Source organism: Ptychodera flava, chromosome 8 (assembly GCF_041260155.1).
Source record: "Ptychodera flava strain L36383 chromosome 8, AS_Pfla_20210202, whole genome shotgun sequence".
Taxonomy (NCBI): domain Eukaryota; kingdom Metazoa; phylum Hemichordata; class Enteropneusta; family Ptychoderidae; genus Ptychodera; species Ptychodera flava.
In genome coordinates this window covers 2,853,945-2,873,856 of record NC_091935.1, presented here as the reverse complement: position 1 = coordinate 2,873,856, position 19,912 = coordinate 2,853,945, and the positions used below count along the sequence as shown (strand labels likewise).

At 35.8% G+C, this 19,912-nt stretch overlaps 1 protein-coding gene across 8 annotated transcripts in view; it reads right to left on the bottom strand.

Moving 5' to 3' along the window:
* Positions 1-19,912, bottom strand: part of LOC139138192 (spermatogenesis-associated protein 1-like) — a 36,204-nt gene that overhangs the window by 8,485 nt on the left and 7,807 nt on the right. For 2 of the 8 annotated variants that reach the window (XR_011553550.1, XM_070706456.1), the window contains exons 3-9: positions 15,499-15,616; positions 9,400-9,453; positions 8,868-9,045; positions 4,638-4,935; positions 3,999-4,256; positions 1,279-1,650; positions 669-713 (exon numbers count right to left, since the gene is read on the bottom strand). Coding sequence is in view for 7 of the 8 variants with exons in the window: in XM_070706456.1 (XP_070562557.1) it covers positions 669-713; positions 1,279-1,650; positions 3,999-4,256; positions 4,638-4,935; positions 8,868-9,045; positions 9,400-9,453; positions 15,499-15,616 (1,323 nt within the window). In the remaining variant the exon portion in view is untranslated. The remainder of the gene's footprint in view (positions 1-668; positions 714-1,278; positions 1,651-3,998; positions 4,257-4,637; positions 4,936-8,867; positions 9,046-9,399; positions 9,454-15,498; positions 15,617-19,912) is intronic. The other 6 variants (XM_070706458.1, XM_070706457.1, XM_070706459.1 and 3 more) reach the window with 6 other exon arrangements.

The window sequence follows — 19,912 nt, the reverse complement described above, 5'->3', positions numbered from 1 at the left end:
GTTGAGATCAAATGGGTGGATTGCAAATTGTTAGGATCCAATGGGTTGACTGTGTGGTGCAGGCATTGTGGCTTTTGGACTACTCCATTTGAGCTGACGGTGTAGTATTATGGGGATCCATGGAGTCAATGCAGTGTGCTGGACGAGAAGAATGCATTTTTTTAAAAACTCAAAATACAGTACAGTGTTCTACTTTCTGTCAAGGGTTATATTGATGTTTGTTTGCATGTGGACAGAGGATTGTTTGTTGAGATACCCAATGGAAAGTAAACACTTAAAATGTTTTCGTGACTCAGTTAAACCTACAGCGGTCAAGAATTTTTCAAAGCAAATATTTTTTGAGGATTTCACTGTCTTTGGTAACAGAATTTAGGGCACTATGCATTTGCCTTGCATAAACTGTAGGGCAGTCTGATCTTTGTACGGAAAGTGAAGTCAAGAAATGCAAACTAAAACAAAAAAAGTTTGACAAAAGAAGCTTTGAAGAAATTGACAGAATTCTCTCAGAAAATCTGGTTGTCATATCAAACATTTTTCAAGTTAAAAAAACAATAACAAAGCTACAAGAAAAGAAGCAAATTCCAGTGACAGATGACCTTAAATACTGGAGATGGTCAAGGACAGGACAGACACTGATGACCAAATGCAGTGACATTTCAGAATCTTACCATGAATCAATATCATCATCTGAGTATGGTGAATTATCATCCAATCTTTGGGAAGGCAAATGAATAAAAAAAAGTGAACATAATTTGCAAAAAAATAAAAAGTGTGTTCTAGATCTAGTGTTCTTCTGAAAATCAAGTTTCAAAATCACTTCATAATGTACTGCATTGATCTCTATCTTTAACACATGTACATGTAGTTTTGCTTCTGTGATTGTCATTGATTGACTGATAAACTTTCTCTAGCTTTAATCACATTGTATGAAATAAATATTCCAAAATCACCTATCTGTGAATAGGAATTGATGGGCTTGACAGTAAAATATATTGGAAATTGACATCACAGAAATGTTTGTAGTTTTTCCGGAAAATTGACATTGATATTGAAATGGATTGAATGGTGATGTTAGTAAAATGACAAAGCAAAAACACACACAATTGGGATTAGTTGGGTTTGGCTGAGTGATAGCTTTTGAAAACTGTTTATATCTGTCTACATCTATTCACACTGTACCATGCTACTGATATGATTTCACACTGTGTCTCACGTAGTGGGACAATGTGATGGACGACAACAAAAATCCAACACATAAATATGAGTGGATCTTCATACCCTAACTTGGCTTGTCTTTGAGAGCTATGCTTTCCATGAAATTGTTGCATGTCATCATTGAGATGAGACCCTTGTTTATCTGAGTCTATGTCTCTTTGGAATGAGGTTGATGATGTGTGGTGATCATTGCCATGGTGATCATTACCATGGTGATCATGGCTGTAGCGATCTCTACCGTGGTGCTCATTACCATGGTGATTATTGCCATAGTGATCACTACCATGGTGATTATTGCCATGGTGATCATTACCATGGTGATCATTGCCAGAGCGATCTCTAACATCGTGGTGGTTATTGCCATGGTAATCATTACCATAGTGATCATTGCTATGGTGACTGCCTTGGTGACTGTTATCACGATGAAACTGGGAGCTGTGAGTACGGTAAGTTGAAATGAAAAGATGATAGATGTTAGCAATGCATGAGTTAATCATGTTGGTAGGTGAAAATGGCAGGAATGATGTCCATAAAACAGTTTTGTTCTCTAGAAATCATGTAAGTCTATTTGCAGGAACCGTGGTTTGAAAACACTGTGGTTTGAAAATTCCCTTGGAGAAAAAACTTCAACAAACTGCAATGACAAAAAATGCAGCACTCTTAAAATACCTACACACTGCAAATATCACTAAATAAACCATTGTGAGTGAAAAAGTTGAACATACAAAAAAGTGAAAAATAAGATGTAGTGAAGGTAGATTAATATGCACAACAAAGTCCCTGCTGTTTTCAAATATTTGAACATTTTTGAAAGTAAATGCCATACACTTATTAACTTTGGTATAATATGTGGACATCACTGAAGGTGTATTCAAATATTTTATTTTGATACTGGGAAAAATTAATAATCTGAAAGTCAATTGGAACAGGATGCAATGTAATAGATAGTGTAGTGTTTAAGTTCTATTGGAAAGGTTTAGAATTAGCTTAGTTATGTCCAAGCAATAACTGCTTTGGATGTAAAATAATTGGGACAAAATGTGCATACCATTTATCAATTATTCAAGACAACTGATGTTCAAAATAAAGTAATGAAATTTAAGTGGACAAGCAAAATTTGGAACACAATGGCAACTTGCCAAGCGTATCGAATAGAATTTCAAATGAAATCAATACGCATTTGAATGTCAAAGAGTGTTTTCCTTGTGCCAACTCAGCAGGAAAACAGTTCAGGCATGTATACACAATTAATTGCCCCATGCATGACAAACACACCAGACTACCTGTCTGGTTGTTATACAGCATATGGTATTCCAAAATAAATACATGCAGTCATTAAAGCACAGTGCATTATCACTGAAATTTGAAAGATATCTGTTCCGGTATGTCTGAGACTCTACATGATTATTAGGATAGGATCAAGCCTAAAGTTACCAATTCTAGCATTTTTTTCCAGCAGGTACTACATATTAACAAATGAAGCTCTAAAGGTTTTCTTTGGTGGTCCTACAATTCACTCTGTTAGAAGGTTAAAGCTTGTACGAAAACACCTTGTTACATGTATGTGTTAGTTTGAGTGATTTACAAGCATGAGTTTATGAAATGTTAAATACCCATGTTTAGCATCTTTAGACAGGTTTGGATCATTGATTTCTGAGAGGTAATTAACGAGGAGTGAGTGATGCTGGTTGAGAGCTGTTAGTCTCTCTCTTGTTACTGATGTGATGTGTTGCATGGTGTGAAGTGTTATTACTGTGATGTGATGCATGTCTTGAAGACTGACTCGATTTGTCATTCAACTCTTTGGATCTGAAGAGATCATTACCAGATACATATTATAATCACACTATAATTTAGCTGATTTTATAATTTCAGTCTGCCAAGTTGATGTGTTCCTAAACGTTGCACTACCCTCTATCAGTATTATGTCAAACTACTGTCTCTATAATCATTCAAACTGTCATGCCTTGTATTGAAAGTTACGACTCACTCAGGAAAATTTCCTCTTTCATCCAATTCTACCCTCTTAAAAAGTTATCACCTCTTTTAGCAAATCTACTCCCTTTGGTCAGACATAAATCAAAGCTGAATCCTCTGTTGCCAGAGTTACAATTTACAACAGACCTTCACTTCTGAACTATTCTAAGCAAACCGGATTCACTGACTAAGGTTGAGTTTATGCCCTAACATAATAGTCATAATACTAATCGTACAGAATTTTCAATAATGGCACTGTTTTGTAACCCAGTATTTTAATCTATGTTGACTCTGAGGATCCTTTAGCAGAGTGAAAATTAAAGAATTTCACCAATGTCTTAACCCTTTCACCAAAATGGTTTGGCCCAAACCCATTCTTATCAATGGTGGATGTGGGACCTGTTTAACAGGGAAATGGGGTGAACAGGTTTATGGATAAATGACACAATGTTCTCATTCAGTTAGTAACTGCAATACTGAACCTCTGCTTTATAGGTGAATCAGTCCTTGTACACAAAAGGAACACTGATCGATTGCACTAAAACGATAATTTCTGTATAAATTGGAACAGAAGGTAAATGTCTCTCTACAAAGTTAATATCATGGAAAAACACACTGCAATGGTAAAATACTGTGTTAATTGAAAGCAAAAAATCTCGAAGGAGGTGTTAGGAAAAAATGAAGCATTGGAAGAAGAAGTATCTTTTCTGAGGAAAATGGGGGAGGGAGGAGGTCAAATTTGAGTTCCACTCTTCGAACATCACAGCAAACACAAAAACAACAAAACAAAACAAAATTATTTATACCCAAGTGGAGAATCAGGAGCAACGCTTTGACTTCTATTCTGTCCAAGTACAGATTCTGATCTTTGTTGTTGGTTATGGAGATTGTTATCAGAAGGGCTATGACGGCTATGACCTGATTGGTCGTCTTCATTGGGGTTCTCTGACACTGTCTGTACATGGTTGTGTGTGTCTGATTGTGTGGCATTGTTGGCACTGGAAGGAGTGTTGCGTTTGTGTATTTGTGACTGTGTGTGTGATTTTTCTTGTGTCTGCCTAGGCCTGCAAAGTACAGCGAAGATTTGACAAAAGGTGAGTACTGGTAGAAAGTGAAATTTCGTATGTTGGTAGGAGTGACGGACCATTTTGACCAAACACTTTATGAAACGCTCGGGTTACAGCTCACACAGAAAATATTATGAATATGAGGGCTACAAGTATTTTGTGCCAATATTGGTACACAATGGAAACTGTTGACTGTATGGAAAAGATGTAATAACATTGTAGAAATTCTAAGATTGTCGTCTACTGGGTACAAGCTAACATCTCTGAAAAAGAACATTGAATTATGTCTGTATGGTATTTACAACAAGAAGAATTTCTGATTTATATCATTATCTATTTATTTGATGACAAAAATTTACAAAATATTTGAAACCATACCTTTCAAGTTCTTCTTCTACATCATCTGCGATTCCAGAATCTTCATTGGTGTTGTTAGTGTAGGTGTCAGATCTTCCAGAGCGATTGGCGTCCTTGCCGGCAACTTTGGTTTTACGTTGCAGGGGTGATTCTACTGGAACAACATCAGGAGTTTGAGGAGGGGTAGCACTGAGGGGGGCTAGGTATCCCTCTTGTCCCTCCTCTTGTAGGGGCGTTTTTTGTGAGTAATGGTGCTCGATAGAAAATGGATCTGGTGTGGCTGAGTTATGTCCAGGTTGTGAAAACCCATCAACATCACCTGAGAAATCCAACCAAAGGTCAACAAGAGAGAAAAAAGAAAAAAACAGAACATGCATTTAGTATAAACACTCACACACACACGCACACACATGTACATATCCAGACACACAGACACCAGCAATGGTGAGTGTGTGTGTGGTCTATGCCTAGCCTACCTTGCTCCCTAGAATTCCTATCCTGACCTCTATCTAGTTTCTTGCCTCCTCTACTCTGCTTGTCTACATCCCTGGCCATTTTACTCTGCTTGTCTACATCCCTGGCCATTTTACTCTGCTTGTCTACATCCCTGGCCATCTTTCTCTGCTGAATTCTCTGTGTCTTCATCTCATCTCTGCCTACATGTACTCTATCTACCTCCCTCTCTACCTCTTTCATTTCACCGCTGCGAGACTCGTAGATGGTGTTCAAGTGGCTTGGATTTTTGACATGTTTTAACATCACCCTGTCTGCAGATTTGGTGGAACTTTCATCCTCTTCCTGCCTGACTTTATTTTTCTTCTGCAACTTATCGCTACTCTCTCTGAGTACACTAGTATCAATATCAGAAGTAACTACTGCATCACTGTCTATTATCTCATCAGTACTTGTCCTTTTCTCTGCAGAGTCTAAGCGTTCCTCATCCTCACTGCCACCTGACTCAGCTTCACCGTAATTCTTTATCAAAACCCGTGATGGCTTTGTGGAGCTAGGTTGTATTTTCCTTCGAAATCTGGAACGTCTCTCCTGCTCGGAATTGCTAGTGTCATCATTTGCTATAAATTGTAGGAGATCTTCCCTGGAGACTTGGAACTCTTGGTTCATAGCTGAAACTATTCTGACAACTTTTTTAACAGGTTCTGATTCGGCTGGTGTTGGTGTCAAAACATCAAAATTTGGTGGAGTTTGGTACGCGTTGTCTCTTTGTTGCTGAACATTCACTTTCAGTTTAGGAGCCATAATTTTTGTGTCCTCTACAGACTTGCCTTGTCTGCTGTCTTTTCTCACATTTTTGTTTGCAACAATGGATGTCTTTCTAACTGTAGACTGTTTGACTTTATCTGAACGTCTATCAACTTTATCTGTAGTTTCTTTTAAGTCAGTATTTTCCTCTAATTTTTCTCGCTTAAATTCTGTCAGATGTTTTGTCATGGACTTTTTGACTCGGCTTTTGTAATTCTTACTTGTTCTCTCCCACTTCTTAGGCGGGGAAGGTAACGCTGAACTTCCTTTGAAAGCAAACTGCCATCGCGGTAGTTCTGCCGCTTTGCTCTCTAAGCTTTTCCTCCTATTCTTCCACTCTTTGAATGGAGTACCTTTCTGTTTAGAACTTCCATTTGGTTTCAATGGCAGTTTCTCAGTAGGTGGCTCCCTTTTCAAAGTTTTTGTCTTGCTTTCTTTTGATGATGTCATTGTTCTGGGCTTGATTGTGCTTAGTCTTTTGTCACTAGGAGACTCAATGATGTCATCAGTTTTTGTGTGGCTTCTCATGACATCATCAGATTTTGTACCACTGCTCTTACTCATGTCATTATCAACTGTCTTTGCTTGCTCATTTAACTTTTTGACGTTATTTTTCTCTTGGAGTTTGCTTTTTTGCATGACAGCACTGTCACTGTCTATTTCACCATGATGGTTACCACTATTCTGTGTTAGTCTGTCATTATTTGATATTCTCAAGTTAATTTTGCTTTTCAGAGATCTTAATCCGTCCTGCCTAACTTGCCTTTCTGAGGTAACATCTGTATTTGTTACGGTTTGCCTAACTCCTCTGTCATCTCCTTTGCTTGGCCTATCTCTACTAACTTCCAATCCTGTGATTTCAGATGTTGCTGACTGTCCTTCACTAGCTAGCTTCCTACTCCCTAACTCTCTTGGCATTCTTACGACACCACTCCCTAACTCTCTTGGCTTTCTTACGGCACCGTAGTCACTCTCTCCTGAGTGGTTATCTGGTTTGTTTAGACAAATAAACTGCATTTATTTTGAGAATTCACACATCCTTAGCAAATATTTTAGCTGCAATTTGACAGAGCCAATTAAGTAAATAGTTACTGATCCCACAGGCTGCATGCTGTTACGCAATAGAATTTTAAATAGAACATGCACTATGGAAGTTTCTACAACAAACAGTGGTTAGGTACACAGACAGGTAACAGTTATATAATTGAAAGGTGATTGGTCCATTATCTGTGTCAAAGGTCAATCGCTCACTGTGGTGATAGCTCTTGGCACTTGTCATGCATTTGGATGACATTTTATCATTAGAAAGTCTTTGCTGATTTGCTAGGTACTTGCTACAGTGTGATGGGAGAGAGCACACTGGAGCAAAGACATAGTGAACAACAGACCAATAACTATCATTGAGTAATTATCAATTCCAGTATGACTAAAACACTTACAAAGGAACAGGATCTCCTTATGCTGAGAATACTGAACTACAAAATGCTAGAAAGTCATATTGTATGTCAAAACCGACTTTAAAATCGTTGTAATTTAAATACTGTATCTACTGTGTGGCCTGAAGGCACTCTATGAGGGTTCATGACTTAGGCATTCTAGTTGGCTGTATAACAACAAGCACTACATGTTAGCTGGCTAAACAGTTCCCTTGTAAAGAATCGGATCAAGACTGGATCATGAACAAAAGAAGCTTTCCAGTTTTGTATCAGAATTTCCCAATATCAAATAAATGATATAAGTCACTTTATGATGTTAGATCGCTGTCAATTTTATGTTTCTTTAAATGATAACTTAAGAACACAATATACTATGGCAACCAATATGACTAAAATATTTCATTTTTGTTTAGATACAAAGAGGAAAGTTACGAAAGACATTTTATTTGCATTTCTGTATCTACACTACAACGATATGAATGCTACTATGCATGCACTTATAATTTACAGATGAAATCTACACATATATAAAGCGCAATGCTTTGCTAAGCTATGAACAAGCAACTGCATGTTAGGATGATTTGGCGACACAGCACATGCATATGATGGTTTTAATCTATGCTTTACATCTTGCTTTCATTAATTAACTCCATCACATGAACATGCAACAAAAACCATGATGACAGTTCAAAAATAAGATCTCAATTGGAAAACAACATTGGTCTTGTGTTTCTTTGAAGAATGGTAAGTTTGGGATTTAATTATTAAAGATTGAAAGACATTGAAATAATTGTTAGTTTTGCTTGGTTGTATAAACAAAGACAATGATATGAAGTGTTGATGTTGTATGCCTATATTCTACAAACTTTTGTATTGTCTCTGCTGAGTGCTTTGGTAGGCTTCAGTAGTTTTCCTCACCACAGAAAAAATACAAGAAAAATTGAATTTTTTTTAATTTGTGATATGTTACTAGAATTAATCAGGTTTATTGAGCAAGTGTGGAAGTCACTAAAACTTTGGTAAATGGGAAAAAAGTGTTTCATGACACTGTAAACTGCATGATCATATTACCCATTGTTTCATCGCAGCACTGCTTTTAGAGACGTTAACAAATCATTTTGGATGCTGTGATTGTACACTAAGTAGGTTAGAACTGTTTTTGTGTTGCTCATATTAGTTTGCCTATATGTGGTCATGTATTGTTAGGCAGACCCAATTTGTGCACTTGTAAGATAGTGTCATGGAAGTAAAAAAGGATCTTTTTGACTGCCATGATTGTGTAATGTACATTCTGCATTATTCATGTCATTAGTAGCCATTTTGTCAATTTGTAAATTTCTGAACAGTATTAAACAGCATGCATAGGAAATTGACCTTTTAAAAACACAAAAAGTGCAAAGGAGAGGGTGAAAACGGAATATAGTTTGAGGGGATAAATTTTTACAGAGTTAAATTCAGAGTTATTCTCCAAGCGAGATCTGTTGGACTGTCACCCTGGTAATTGTCCGAGATCCATCGGTGTGCGTCCACTGTACACCAAGCATCCCTCACATACCTAGTCTACTATCGTTTGCTCTAAGATCAGAAGCTCCAGTTTGAGTTGATTCATGTTTGGAGCTCCTACCTCCTGTGACTGCTTTGTGCCGCTGTGATTTGTATGTTTCTGTGGACGGTAAAGCTAGCGGAACATTATCTCTCTGACCTGGGAGCACAAAAATCTCCGGGAGATATGCCTGAAAATAACAGCAACAAGAAAATAACATCACAAGTGGAATCAAAATGACCAAAATAAGTATTGGCCTTTGTATTCATATTTTTTGGCAACACTGATAAAGACTAGGCCCATTCTAAGCCGCACTACAATTCAACAGTATCCTAGGGTATCTTTGTATCTATTTATCATGGCAGGCACCCTCAGACAAGTGCATATCACCATCATAAGGAATTTTGGTTTTGTGTTCTTTTTGGAGTGCCGATTAATTGTTCAAATATTTACATATTTGGAATACAATTATGATACTGTGATTTTAACAAATTTGATGAATGTTTGATGTATTTTGACTCAAGCTATACATGCATATTCTTACCAGTGGAGGTAAAAAGTTTTTGACTTTCAAATCTATTTCTTGACGACCCTTGACCTGAAATTAACCAGAATGTCATGGTGAGCTCCATGTAGGTTTTGAGTAATGTTAGAAGCATATTGATCAATATAAAACAGTCCCTCTATTATCAGATGACTGTATATCATACGAAAAAAGAAATCAATACGGAATGTCAAAAGGCAAAGTATTAACCCTTTGAGGGCCGAAGTCAACTTTTGTTGCCTAAAAATAAACCCCAATCATTTTTTTTTCAAAGTTTTTCCAAAACTTTGATAAAAAACTGTAGCAGATGAAATGTGCTCGGTCCATTAGGTCCAAAATTATCTAAAAAAGTTACAGATTAAAATTTTTAAAATTTGATGATATGTTGCACTAAAATTTTGTGGGAAAATTACAACACTACAAAGGGTTAACAGCCAATGCACTCACAAATGGTACAGTGCAAAAACTGCACACTGAAAATCGAACCTGGAGTCACATAGGTAACAACTGTAGACAGTTTAAAATGACATCATGTCTTTATGATGAACTAGGTCAACACATTTCAACTCCACAATTGCCACCGTTGTCAGTTTATGTAGGTTAAGAGAACATCACATATTCTTATTTTAGTACTCCTACAATTCTATGAAAAGTACATGCGGTCTAAGCGGCTATAATAATCTCAAAAGACGCAGTGGAACAATCCTTAAAAAAACGACCCAAAATGAATTCATGAGAATTCTCTGACTAATAAGATAGTTATGAAGGGGGAACCTTTCCCAGTTTTAAGACCAACAATCTTTGTGATTCAGAGTATATTAGCTTTCAAGGTTTGTCTGTTTATTTTTCTGGAGCTAAACAGCATCTACAAATCATTAACTGAGATCGGTAACCAGTGCCCCGTGTAGCAACGCTGACAATGCCACCATGGTATGCCATTGTTAGGCAAATATTGTCCGGAGCTCTGAATGCAATGAAAAGGCATCGCAATAAATTATGTCCGATCGAAAAAAAGTTTAATAAGTGGACAGGAAAGGACAGACCTTCATGAATTGTGCTGAGTAATTGTTTGCTATTATGAGAATATCCCGAGACAACATATATAGAGTGAAACTTGAATGTCAATCTGTGGCAGGGGGAGAGGGGCTGGCAGGGGGAGAGGGGCTGGAGATGGCGTATTCTGTTTTAGAACTACTGTATAATGTATTGTGTGTATTACAGAATTTAGAATGTGAAGTCAATTTGACACCTGTTGATTCTCATTTTTGAAATAGCTATAGGTCAATAGTCTGTCTCTTCATTCAATTTAAAATAAAACACACTTCAAAATTTGGCTAGAAGGTCAACAAGGTGACAGTATGGTGTCTTTTTATCACAGTATTTGCTACTTGTCAACAACACTGAGCTTCTACATGACAAAATCCAACGGGTGATATTAACCACAAAACTAAACACGTCATGGAAACATCTCATTCTCCTTACTAAAACTTAATTAGGAACTTTTGGCAGAATAACTATCATTACATGAAAAGACAACTAGAAGAGGGATAGAATCTCCACAAGACATTTTGCTTGCATCACAAAGAGGAAAGTCAGCTATGTGATGCACTGTTACATAACAACCATAGGTGTACATGTCTCCTGTCCAGTTCATGAACTGTCTCCAGAGAAGTTTGCCTTGAGCAAGTCTAGGTAGACAAAAAACCTAAGTGCCGGCCATTTCTTTTTCAATACAACAGCCACAAAAGCTTTAAAAACAGTTGGTGTTTTGAATAACAGACACTGATGCATCCATGTGCATGGATTGTGTCTCAATATTCAAAACTTACAATTGACGAATATAGTCCATTTCGTTTTACATGATAGGCTATTTTTCATTGATAAAAAAATAGCCATCTATTTCGTTTTAGTGCCACACAGCCTGTGTAATGTTCTTTTGATAAAAGAACGTCAAAGACAACTTAATCCAGTATGGAATGTGAGTGTCAAAAATGTTATATTTGATGGATATTGCAGAGTTATTAAACGTAAAGCTGACTGTTTAGAATTCCTGGGAAGTTCACATTTGTACCTTACACCTCAAAACTTGACAAGTTTATTTTTTACATGTATTTTTTCAGCTATTTTAAGTTGAGTTCATTGCCTCATTGCCTCCACCTATAAAACAGACAAGTTCATAAACATGATAGGTGGCAGAATGTGCAAAAATTAAAAATTAAGACCTTCATTCAATTAAATTATAACTTGATACTGATGCACCTGTGTTCCCAAAAATTTAGTTTTAACACTGACATACTATATTGAACTCTCTACATTGTAATTTTGTCATGTAATTTCGTTGTCATACACACCACTTTTAATTACGAGAAAGAATACATCAGTGTTATGTATACAAGGTAATTCTCTCCAAGGTTGATTGTCTTTTATTTCCTTTTGTTGCCATAGCGATTCCAACCTTTGTGTGGGAGGAAACCAGTGAAGTATTAAAACAAGAAAATGAGGAAATAATTAAAAAGTAATGTCATGTCAAAAAAATTTTAATTCATCATATGAAAAGGATCATCGCAATTAGTATCAGAAATGACTTGTCATTGTGTCATTAGTCAATCATTTAGAAACATTTGTACACGTAGACTGATAGTGGTATAATTTAGAAATATGTACATATGAACATTTTTTTAGGCTGACATAATCTAGGTATTCATAAAGGAAAAATTATTCTGAAGCCCCCTAAAAATAAATACCAGTAGGGTTTGTTTCTCACCAAGGTCTTTCACAAAAATGATACAGCATTGTGTTTGTGTTTTTTTGTTTCTTGGATTTTTTGAGATTATAAGATCCAACGACATGTATGGTCTATAAAAAAAGTGCAAATCAGGAACATTTAATACATGCAATGGAATTCTCACATTCAGCATTATGATGTTAACTGTTCAGAACTATACATTTGGTGTGGAATCTGAGGATCCTGTAGTACAAATGATATCTTTTCCGCCATCCAACACACTGTCTTTTTTTACACATACATAAAAGTTTCGAGAGTTAACTTGATAAAAATGGCTGATGTTCTACATGTAGTCTAGAATGACACGTATGAGGATGAGAAACAAACCATTTTTCTTTGGGGGCTAAAATGTGTATCATTTCAAAACCTAGCCTGCAAAATTTCCATGTGGGAAAAACGCTGACGTGTCGACTAACGTCTCACCTACATTTTGTGTCATAGCACAGTAACTATACACACTTCTACCCAGCTTATGACACCCAGCCACTGTACAATGGATCATGACTGATCTCAAAAGCCTCAGAACTGGAATAGCGGGCATGTAATATGCATTACCCTGAAATCTCCAATTCATAAAATTCTGTTTCTCCAAGAACGAAGGCATGAATTGTATGTGAACTGTTGATTTTGATCTATCTCTAATTTGACATTCCCTGTGTTAGCCATTCATCACCTGTCATACAGTCAATGAAATGGATCTCACCTAACCGTGAAAAACTAACAAATTAAAAAGGAATTTGAAAGTTAATACATGATCATATGACTACAGTGAATGGGAAGTCTTGTAATTGCTCTGAGAAGACTAATTTAGTTAGGCGATTTGCACTATCACACTGTATACCTTATGTACTAGCTACAGAACCTTTCACCGAAAGACCAAAGGAATTCACAATTTTGAGTTGCCATGCTGGTCAGGTTCCTGAGTTGTACACTGTGTCAACTTGCTGTCACAAATGCTTCTCTGTGTAACACTTGAAAGCTGTGTACAAAACACTAATAGTCACGCTGATCAGTGGACTGGGCTCTTTTCTTTGACATTCAACTCTTTGCAATAGCGCTGATTGTAAATTATGTCATTGTTTCTCTCATTAATATGCATAAATAAATAACTGTCTGCATTTTCCGTAAAGAACAATGTAAATAAAACCTGCTAGTGTTACAATGGGTATTACAAGTCAAATTCGTACGAATTTATGGCTCAGACTACAAGCTGCAACAACAGCCGCACAAACAACAACAAAATCTATCGGAATTTTAGGTAGAGCACAGTAGTCTGAAATCGTGTGCGTGCAGCTATATTTAGTAACAAACATGAAATCGCGATCAACGCAATTCCTTTCTGGTCTGCAACTTACATTCTGAAGTTTGTAGAATTAAGTTTTCACCATCTTGCTTTGTGAAAATCAAAAAATTTACTTTTTCTGCAAAGAATTAACAGACAGTATAGTGGCCAATTTGAATTTCAAAGATTGATAGGTTTTAGGTAAACTATTTCTCTCATTGCAAAAATATGCAAGGCAACTCCTGATTTTTTCATTCTTGATTATAAACGATAATTGTCTAGAAGTCTCCTTTATGAAACTTTGAGCTGAAGTTTGAAATTTTTCACTTTCGAGACATGTCTTACCACTTAAGTTGATTGAAACATGTACATGTAGCTTGTTGCAATTTTTTTTTCTGCATCATTTAATTTGAAAATTAAGTAAATATTCATGATCAAAAATTACTCATCTGATTAAGAGATGCATTTGCTGTACATTTAAAAAAGAACAGACTGTATTTTATGTTATTAATGATAACATGTAACTGTCACAGATAATTACTGCCACTCACCGATGTGCCGATGGCAGGTGTGCACTTTCAAGACAAACTGTATTGTACAATAACATTTTATTATTTGTCAAAACAGACATACTATAGCACGTTGTGGCTTTCTGAAAAGGGGTAACTGAACAAATGAAGGAAACCAGATACGTGTGCCATAAAGGGAGCTTGAAAATAATACCTGTACATATGTACATATATGCAAATGAGCTCCTGCTGTTGCTATGTAAGAAAGTATCATAGTAACGACCACGACAGCAATGTGCAGAAGGATTTGACAACGTAATGGTCCTTAAGATAGTGAAAGCTGTGTCAATATTTAACTTCACTTTAAATTTCATTGATGTACTGAAAAGAAACTTCACACATTCTTTCATATTCTTATATCACAGCAATCAAAAAGAAAAATCATTTTGGTAGCCAATAACACATACAAAGACGACAGTATACCTAATAGCAACATTTTCACGATACTTTCATGAAGGATTTTCATCCAATATTACTACTATTAATTGGGAATTTGATCACGTTTTAAATTGCACAGCATCATTCATAAATTGACAGGCATAATTCTGTAACTTAATGAATTTCTATGAATTCATTATTTGTAATACTCACAGCATTGCTACCATTGTTTTCAGTGCAAGGTATAACATGTAAGTATACCGTTACACAACCTGGTTTCATTCAACCATATTCTAACTTTACATTGTGGTTCTGTTCAATTCCACAGCGGTTATTCACGAAACTTTATCTTTATATTGAAAACTGCATTAAACTTTACTGAATGCCTTTTTCCCCCTTCAATATATTCAGAGTTTTTCACCAAGAAACAACAGGAATGACATAATTAAAATACTACATATAGGCCGTTCCATCTAGAAAATCTATGGCTCCGTGTTGCCAGGGCAATAGTCAGACACAAATCCAACAAAAGGGGTGTTGAAAAGCACTGAGATATCATGCCCTCATTAAGATGTCAAAATATTCTTGTCGCTACTGTGAGGTGCAATAAACAAATACATGACTGATGGAGTCAAGACCTGAACAAAGGACAACTGCTGATAAGACTGGTTTCTGTGCTACAAATAGTGACTTCAATTCTAAAAAACAAACACCACATAAATCTCCTAGTGAAAAAAATAACCACAGATTCTGGTGTTGATTTGATACAAAGATATCAGTATGCTACTGGAGTTATTTCTTTTCAACAATTTAAAAGTTCACAAACATAAAAATATTTCATATTGTCGACTTATTTCCTGTCAATGATATACTTCTGTTGTTTTTTCACAAAATTAACACCAAAAAAATCATGGACTACCACAGCTGTTCTGAATCAAGACAAAATAAATTGAGTACAGTGATACAAAGTCAATTTATATTCAGAATTAAATGGTCAATACCTTTGTAAATGGTGTCGTGAACATCTCCTGTACATTGTGGTATCCAATAACATAAACAAATATTGGAAAAAAGTTGTGACTTACCTGTGTAAGACATCTTCCTACACTTTTTAAAAAAACATATTCTTTTGGTAAAACATCATAACCAAGCTGCTCTTCAATTTCATCTCGTAATGCAAATACTGTGATTTCTGGAAAAACTCTGAAAAAAAACAAACATGAAAACAAAACAGGAAAACTTCAATAAAAGAGTGAGACCAACATTGCACTATGCAGATGATAGGAATGAATCAAAATGTGTAAATGTGTGTGACAGGTGTGAGAATGAGATGTAAACGTATGCACTGGGAGTACACAGTACTAGAGATTTCCCACAATACATCACGATTTGTACCAACGTAGATTCCCTGTGAAGTCTACCATGTCTCCCATGTGTAGACAAATTCCTGGACCACTTGTAAAAATTCTGAGAACGTACTTTTAAAAACACCTTTCTTCTCAATTCCCATTTTAAAGGATTAAGAAAATTGTGCTTGATTGAGAGAAGAGAAAGGATTTTTGTAAATTTTCCACTGATCGTGTCCTCAGCCATACAGAATAAAGTGATGGAAAGTAGGGAGACTAGTTGCACCTGTTTTATGAAACAAAAGGATATTGATTTTTTCCAAATAGAAAAGACAAAAGAAATTTACATGCTAACTATTTTCAGAGAATGACCCTTCAGTTGGTAATAACTTGCTTCCCAAAACTGTGACATTTGTAGTACCTGCAGAATGTGACTTTTATGGTTATTTAATGGTTTCTTTGAAATTTATACTTCAATATTTCAACGTACTTTTAATAAATATAATTAATCAATTATCGTGAGACTTCACATTATTGCTTTTATACAGAACTGAAAAAGTTATAAGAAAACTAAACGTCGTTGGTACAAATCGAACAGCATTGTGGGTAATTTATTGTACTGTGGAATACCCTTCAAAGTGGTGAGTATAAGCACAACCCACAATACAATCAAATACTAAATTGATATTACATCCTAATTTATAGCACTACCTTGACTTTGAGATCTTGTTTTGTTTATTAAGTTTCATGACTTAAGCTACAGCTTCTCACAGGATTCAACAGCAAACTTTGTGATATCTACATTCTCGTTGTTGTCAGAATGTTAAAGTATAATAATCATAAAAATATTCCTTGTTTTCAGATTTCTCAAGCAGATAAGAAGCAGATTATCCACGTCCTGTCATTCTAAAGATCAAATCAACAGTCTATCCCATGATTCATCACTTTGAAAACAAAACAGCAACAGTGGTGTCAGCATTGGTGCCATGATTTGTATTCTAACTCCAACACTATGAGTAGTAACACAATATGCAGTTTCATTGTGCCTCGGTAACAATAGACCATTTTCTCTATCCTATTTGTTCAGTCTATGCTATCCAATTACAATACCATCCATCTCCTACCAAAGCCTTCCTTTTTAACTATTTTTCACTTTAGCCTCTTTTCAGTTGACTTTTTCTAACATCATTTCCTTCCCAAGATACATGTATCTGTCACCTAGACAATCTTGGCAGCATGTCTTTGTTGCTGTTCCTAACAATAACCAAGTTCAAACGCTGAAAGAAATTTGTCATCTTAGATATTTTTTCTCTGTATGAAAAGGAGCACACACCTAACAGGCTGGAAAATTAACAGCTAGGGTTTAACCTTTAAAATCAACAAAAGTAAAACCGGCCCTTTAACTGGCATTCCTCAACAACAACATTCCATAGACAGTACTCTATATCCACTTCAATGAGTGTGAGAGCTGAAGAGTTCCTCACAATGACTTGAAAGATTGTATTCAAACGTTTTCTCTCTCCAGCGAACATTAACCTGCAACCTGCAAGGTAATTTAAAGTGACTGTGTCTAACTGTTGACCCATTACCATATAACTTCATGCACACAAAAATAGATTTAAATTTTGGCATTTTATGCAAGCCAATTCTATTGTTGATTCAAAATTCCAAGACATAATTCATGATGAGTAAGATATATGTTTAGTTTACCTAGGTCATTGTTCTAAAGTTCAAATTTTAAGTACAAAGAGAGCTACATTTTTTATCAGTAGGGTTACAGGATCACTTAACAAAATCAAGTCATACAATTCCTATTTTTACACTGATTTTAATCTTTTTAAATTCACTTCACCGTTGCTATTTTTTGCTTCCAAATGCAGTGTTTTTGTGATTTATGTAATGTGTTTGTAAGTGGCACAATGCTAATTGCCCAAAGTGGGAAAATGAAGATATTGATTAAATTGATTGACACCCAATTTCTACAGCAATACAATATATGAAGCAAGAAGTGTGGTAGTGGGGATTTGGATGTTCAGCATGAAGGGATCGCAAACTTCACATTGACTTTTACAACCGAGTATAATCATGGAATCGTTTGGTCTGCAGTTAAGACCAATACCAGATATTTCAGCAACTGAATCTCAAAACTTCTCAGCTTTTACAAAGCCTTAAAAAACTGGCTATGTTCTTGGCTAATAATGATTTTATATATTTACAAAACTATGGAAACTTGTTTTTATTTACTATCCTTTTACTTGAATGGCTATATTTTATTAAGTGACAAGATCACAAAAGCTATATCTCAATGATATTCAGGGCACAAGAGTACAGTATGTTTCAGATACGGGGAGCTCTGTAACTAAGGAAACCACTGCTGTTGCTATGTTCATATGTTGCTGGGCAAACCTTAATGGCATTGATTGTAATGTTGAAGGAGTCTTCACAAGTAAAATTGAGGCTATCTGTTCTACATACAACATAAGAGACACTTCAGTATACACTCCTGGATCAAAACTCAAAGTAAATTTGTCACGATATGTCACGTTTGTGACATATATCACTATGCAGGTGACATAACAGACATACATGTACTGCCTTCATTTCATCACCACATTATGAAGAATTAACCTTTTGTTACCTGCGCTATATTTGGAACCTTACAATAGAAGTATACTGAAGGGTGACACTGGTACACATATGTTGAAATGTAACCAAAAGTTACTGCCTCCATGGCTGGCAAGTACGGTCTATGTAGCAATTACAACATGTACATGTATTATGACGTTCTGCACATGAATATTTCCTGCCATTTATATTGGTAATGAGAGCGGAGACTGAACAGAAATGATCAAAAGTGTACTTCACTGTTGTTCATGATCTTTAATAATTTACAATCAAGGCATTTTTATCTGTCATTTTACACTTCCTTTGGTTACAATAGTTTGAAAGTTTGTTCACAGGGTCCTTTCTGGATAGTTTTGACTCTATGGCACACACATGCAACCGACTCACCCCCCCACCCAGCCCCTGAGTTGCAATTTCACATCCCTCAGGCAGTCCCTTCCTTCCATTGGCCAGACAGTCTGACCGTTTTCATTCTTCCCCTTTCATGAAACCGACAGATCCCTTCTTAAGAACTGACACATTTCCTTATTCCAGCGACGACGCCACACAAAGGACCTGTCTCAGGGATCAAAGTTTGTTGTGCAGGTAACACTTCATTTACAATGTCACAAAAAACATTTCAACCTTGAGTTCAGCCAAGTGCACCAGTGTATCACATTTATAAGTACAACAACAAGTACAAACAATGTCACCAATGTAGAAGTACACCTCCCTGATCTTTGTGTTTATTTATAACAATAACAATTTTCTGAACGTAATGACAATTGGCTAAGATGTCTGATGAGAAACTTGTGATTTTCACTTCCTAGGAGTTTATATGTATGATACATTTACTATACTTCATAGGTACGCTGTCAACTGAACTCATAACTACCATACTGATATGAGTAAATCCTTCTACACCCATTTCCCAGTACTTAGGTCCACCAATTCTTGTGAAAACAATGGGAATTGTGCAGGAATGTTAGATATACAGGTACAAACATTATGGGTGTGCCTTTATATGAGTAAAAAGTCAGGAAAGACAGATTATCTGATGTATATGCTTGCCAGATGTTTTACACAGGATATTTCAAACCAAACAAATACTATGAACTACAATGTACATGTACAGGTACATATACTATTTGAATGTGACAAATTGTATTCAACGCCAAAGTATGTAATTTCTCCACAGCAGAACTGTGAGTGAGATATTCCCGTTCACGTTTGATAAAATGCCGCAGTGCTCGACAAAATTTTCATCTGATGGTGATGAACTTTCAATACTGAAGTGCCAATCTTTGTAAACATGCCAAAGATCTTTCCGGCATATCGAGATTCTAGTATAAGAAATTAAATCCTGGTTGTTGGTAATATATTGTAAAATTAAAAAAAAATTAATGAACTAATCGACTCACTTATACTCTGATTGCAAATAAACCAATCTTTCCAGTTTGTAAAATAATACATTTGCTAGTGTAAGTCGTTGAATAATGAGTTCATTTGACAGTTTGATTTAAAATATCCTGGAACAAAGTTTACATTC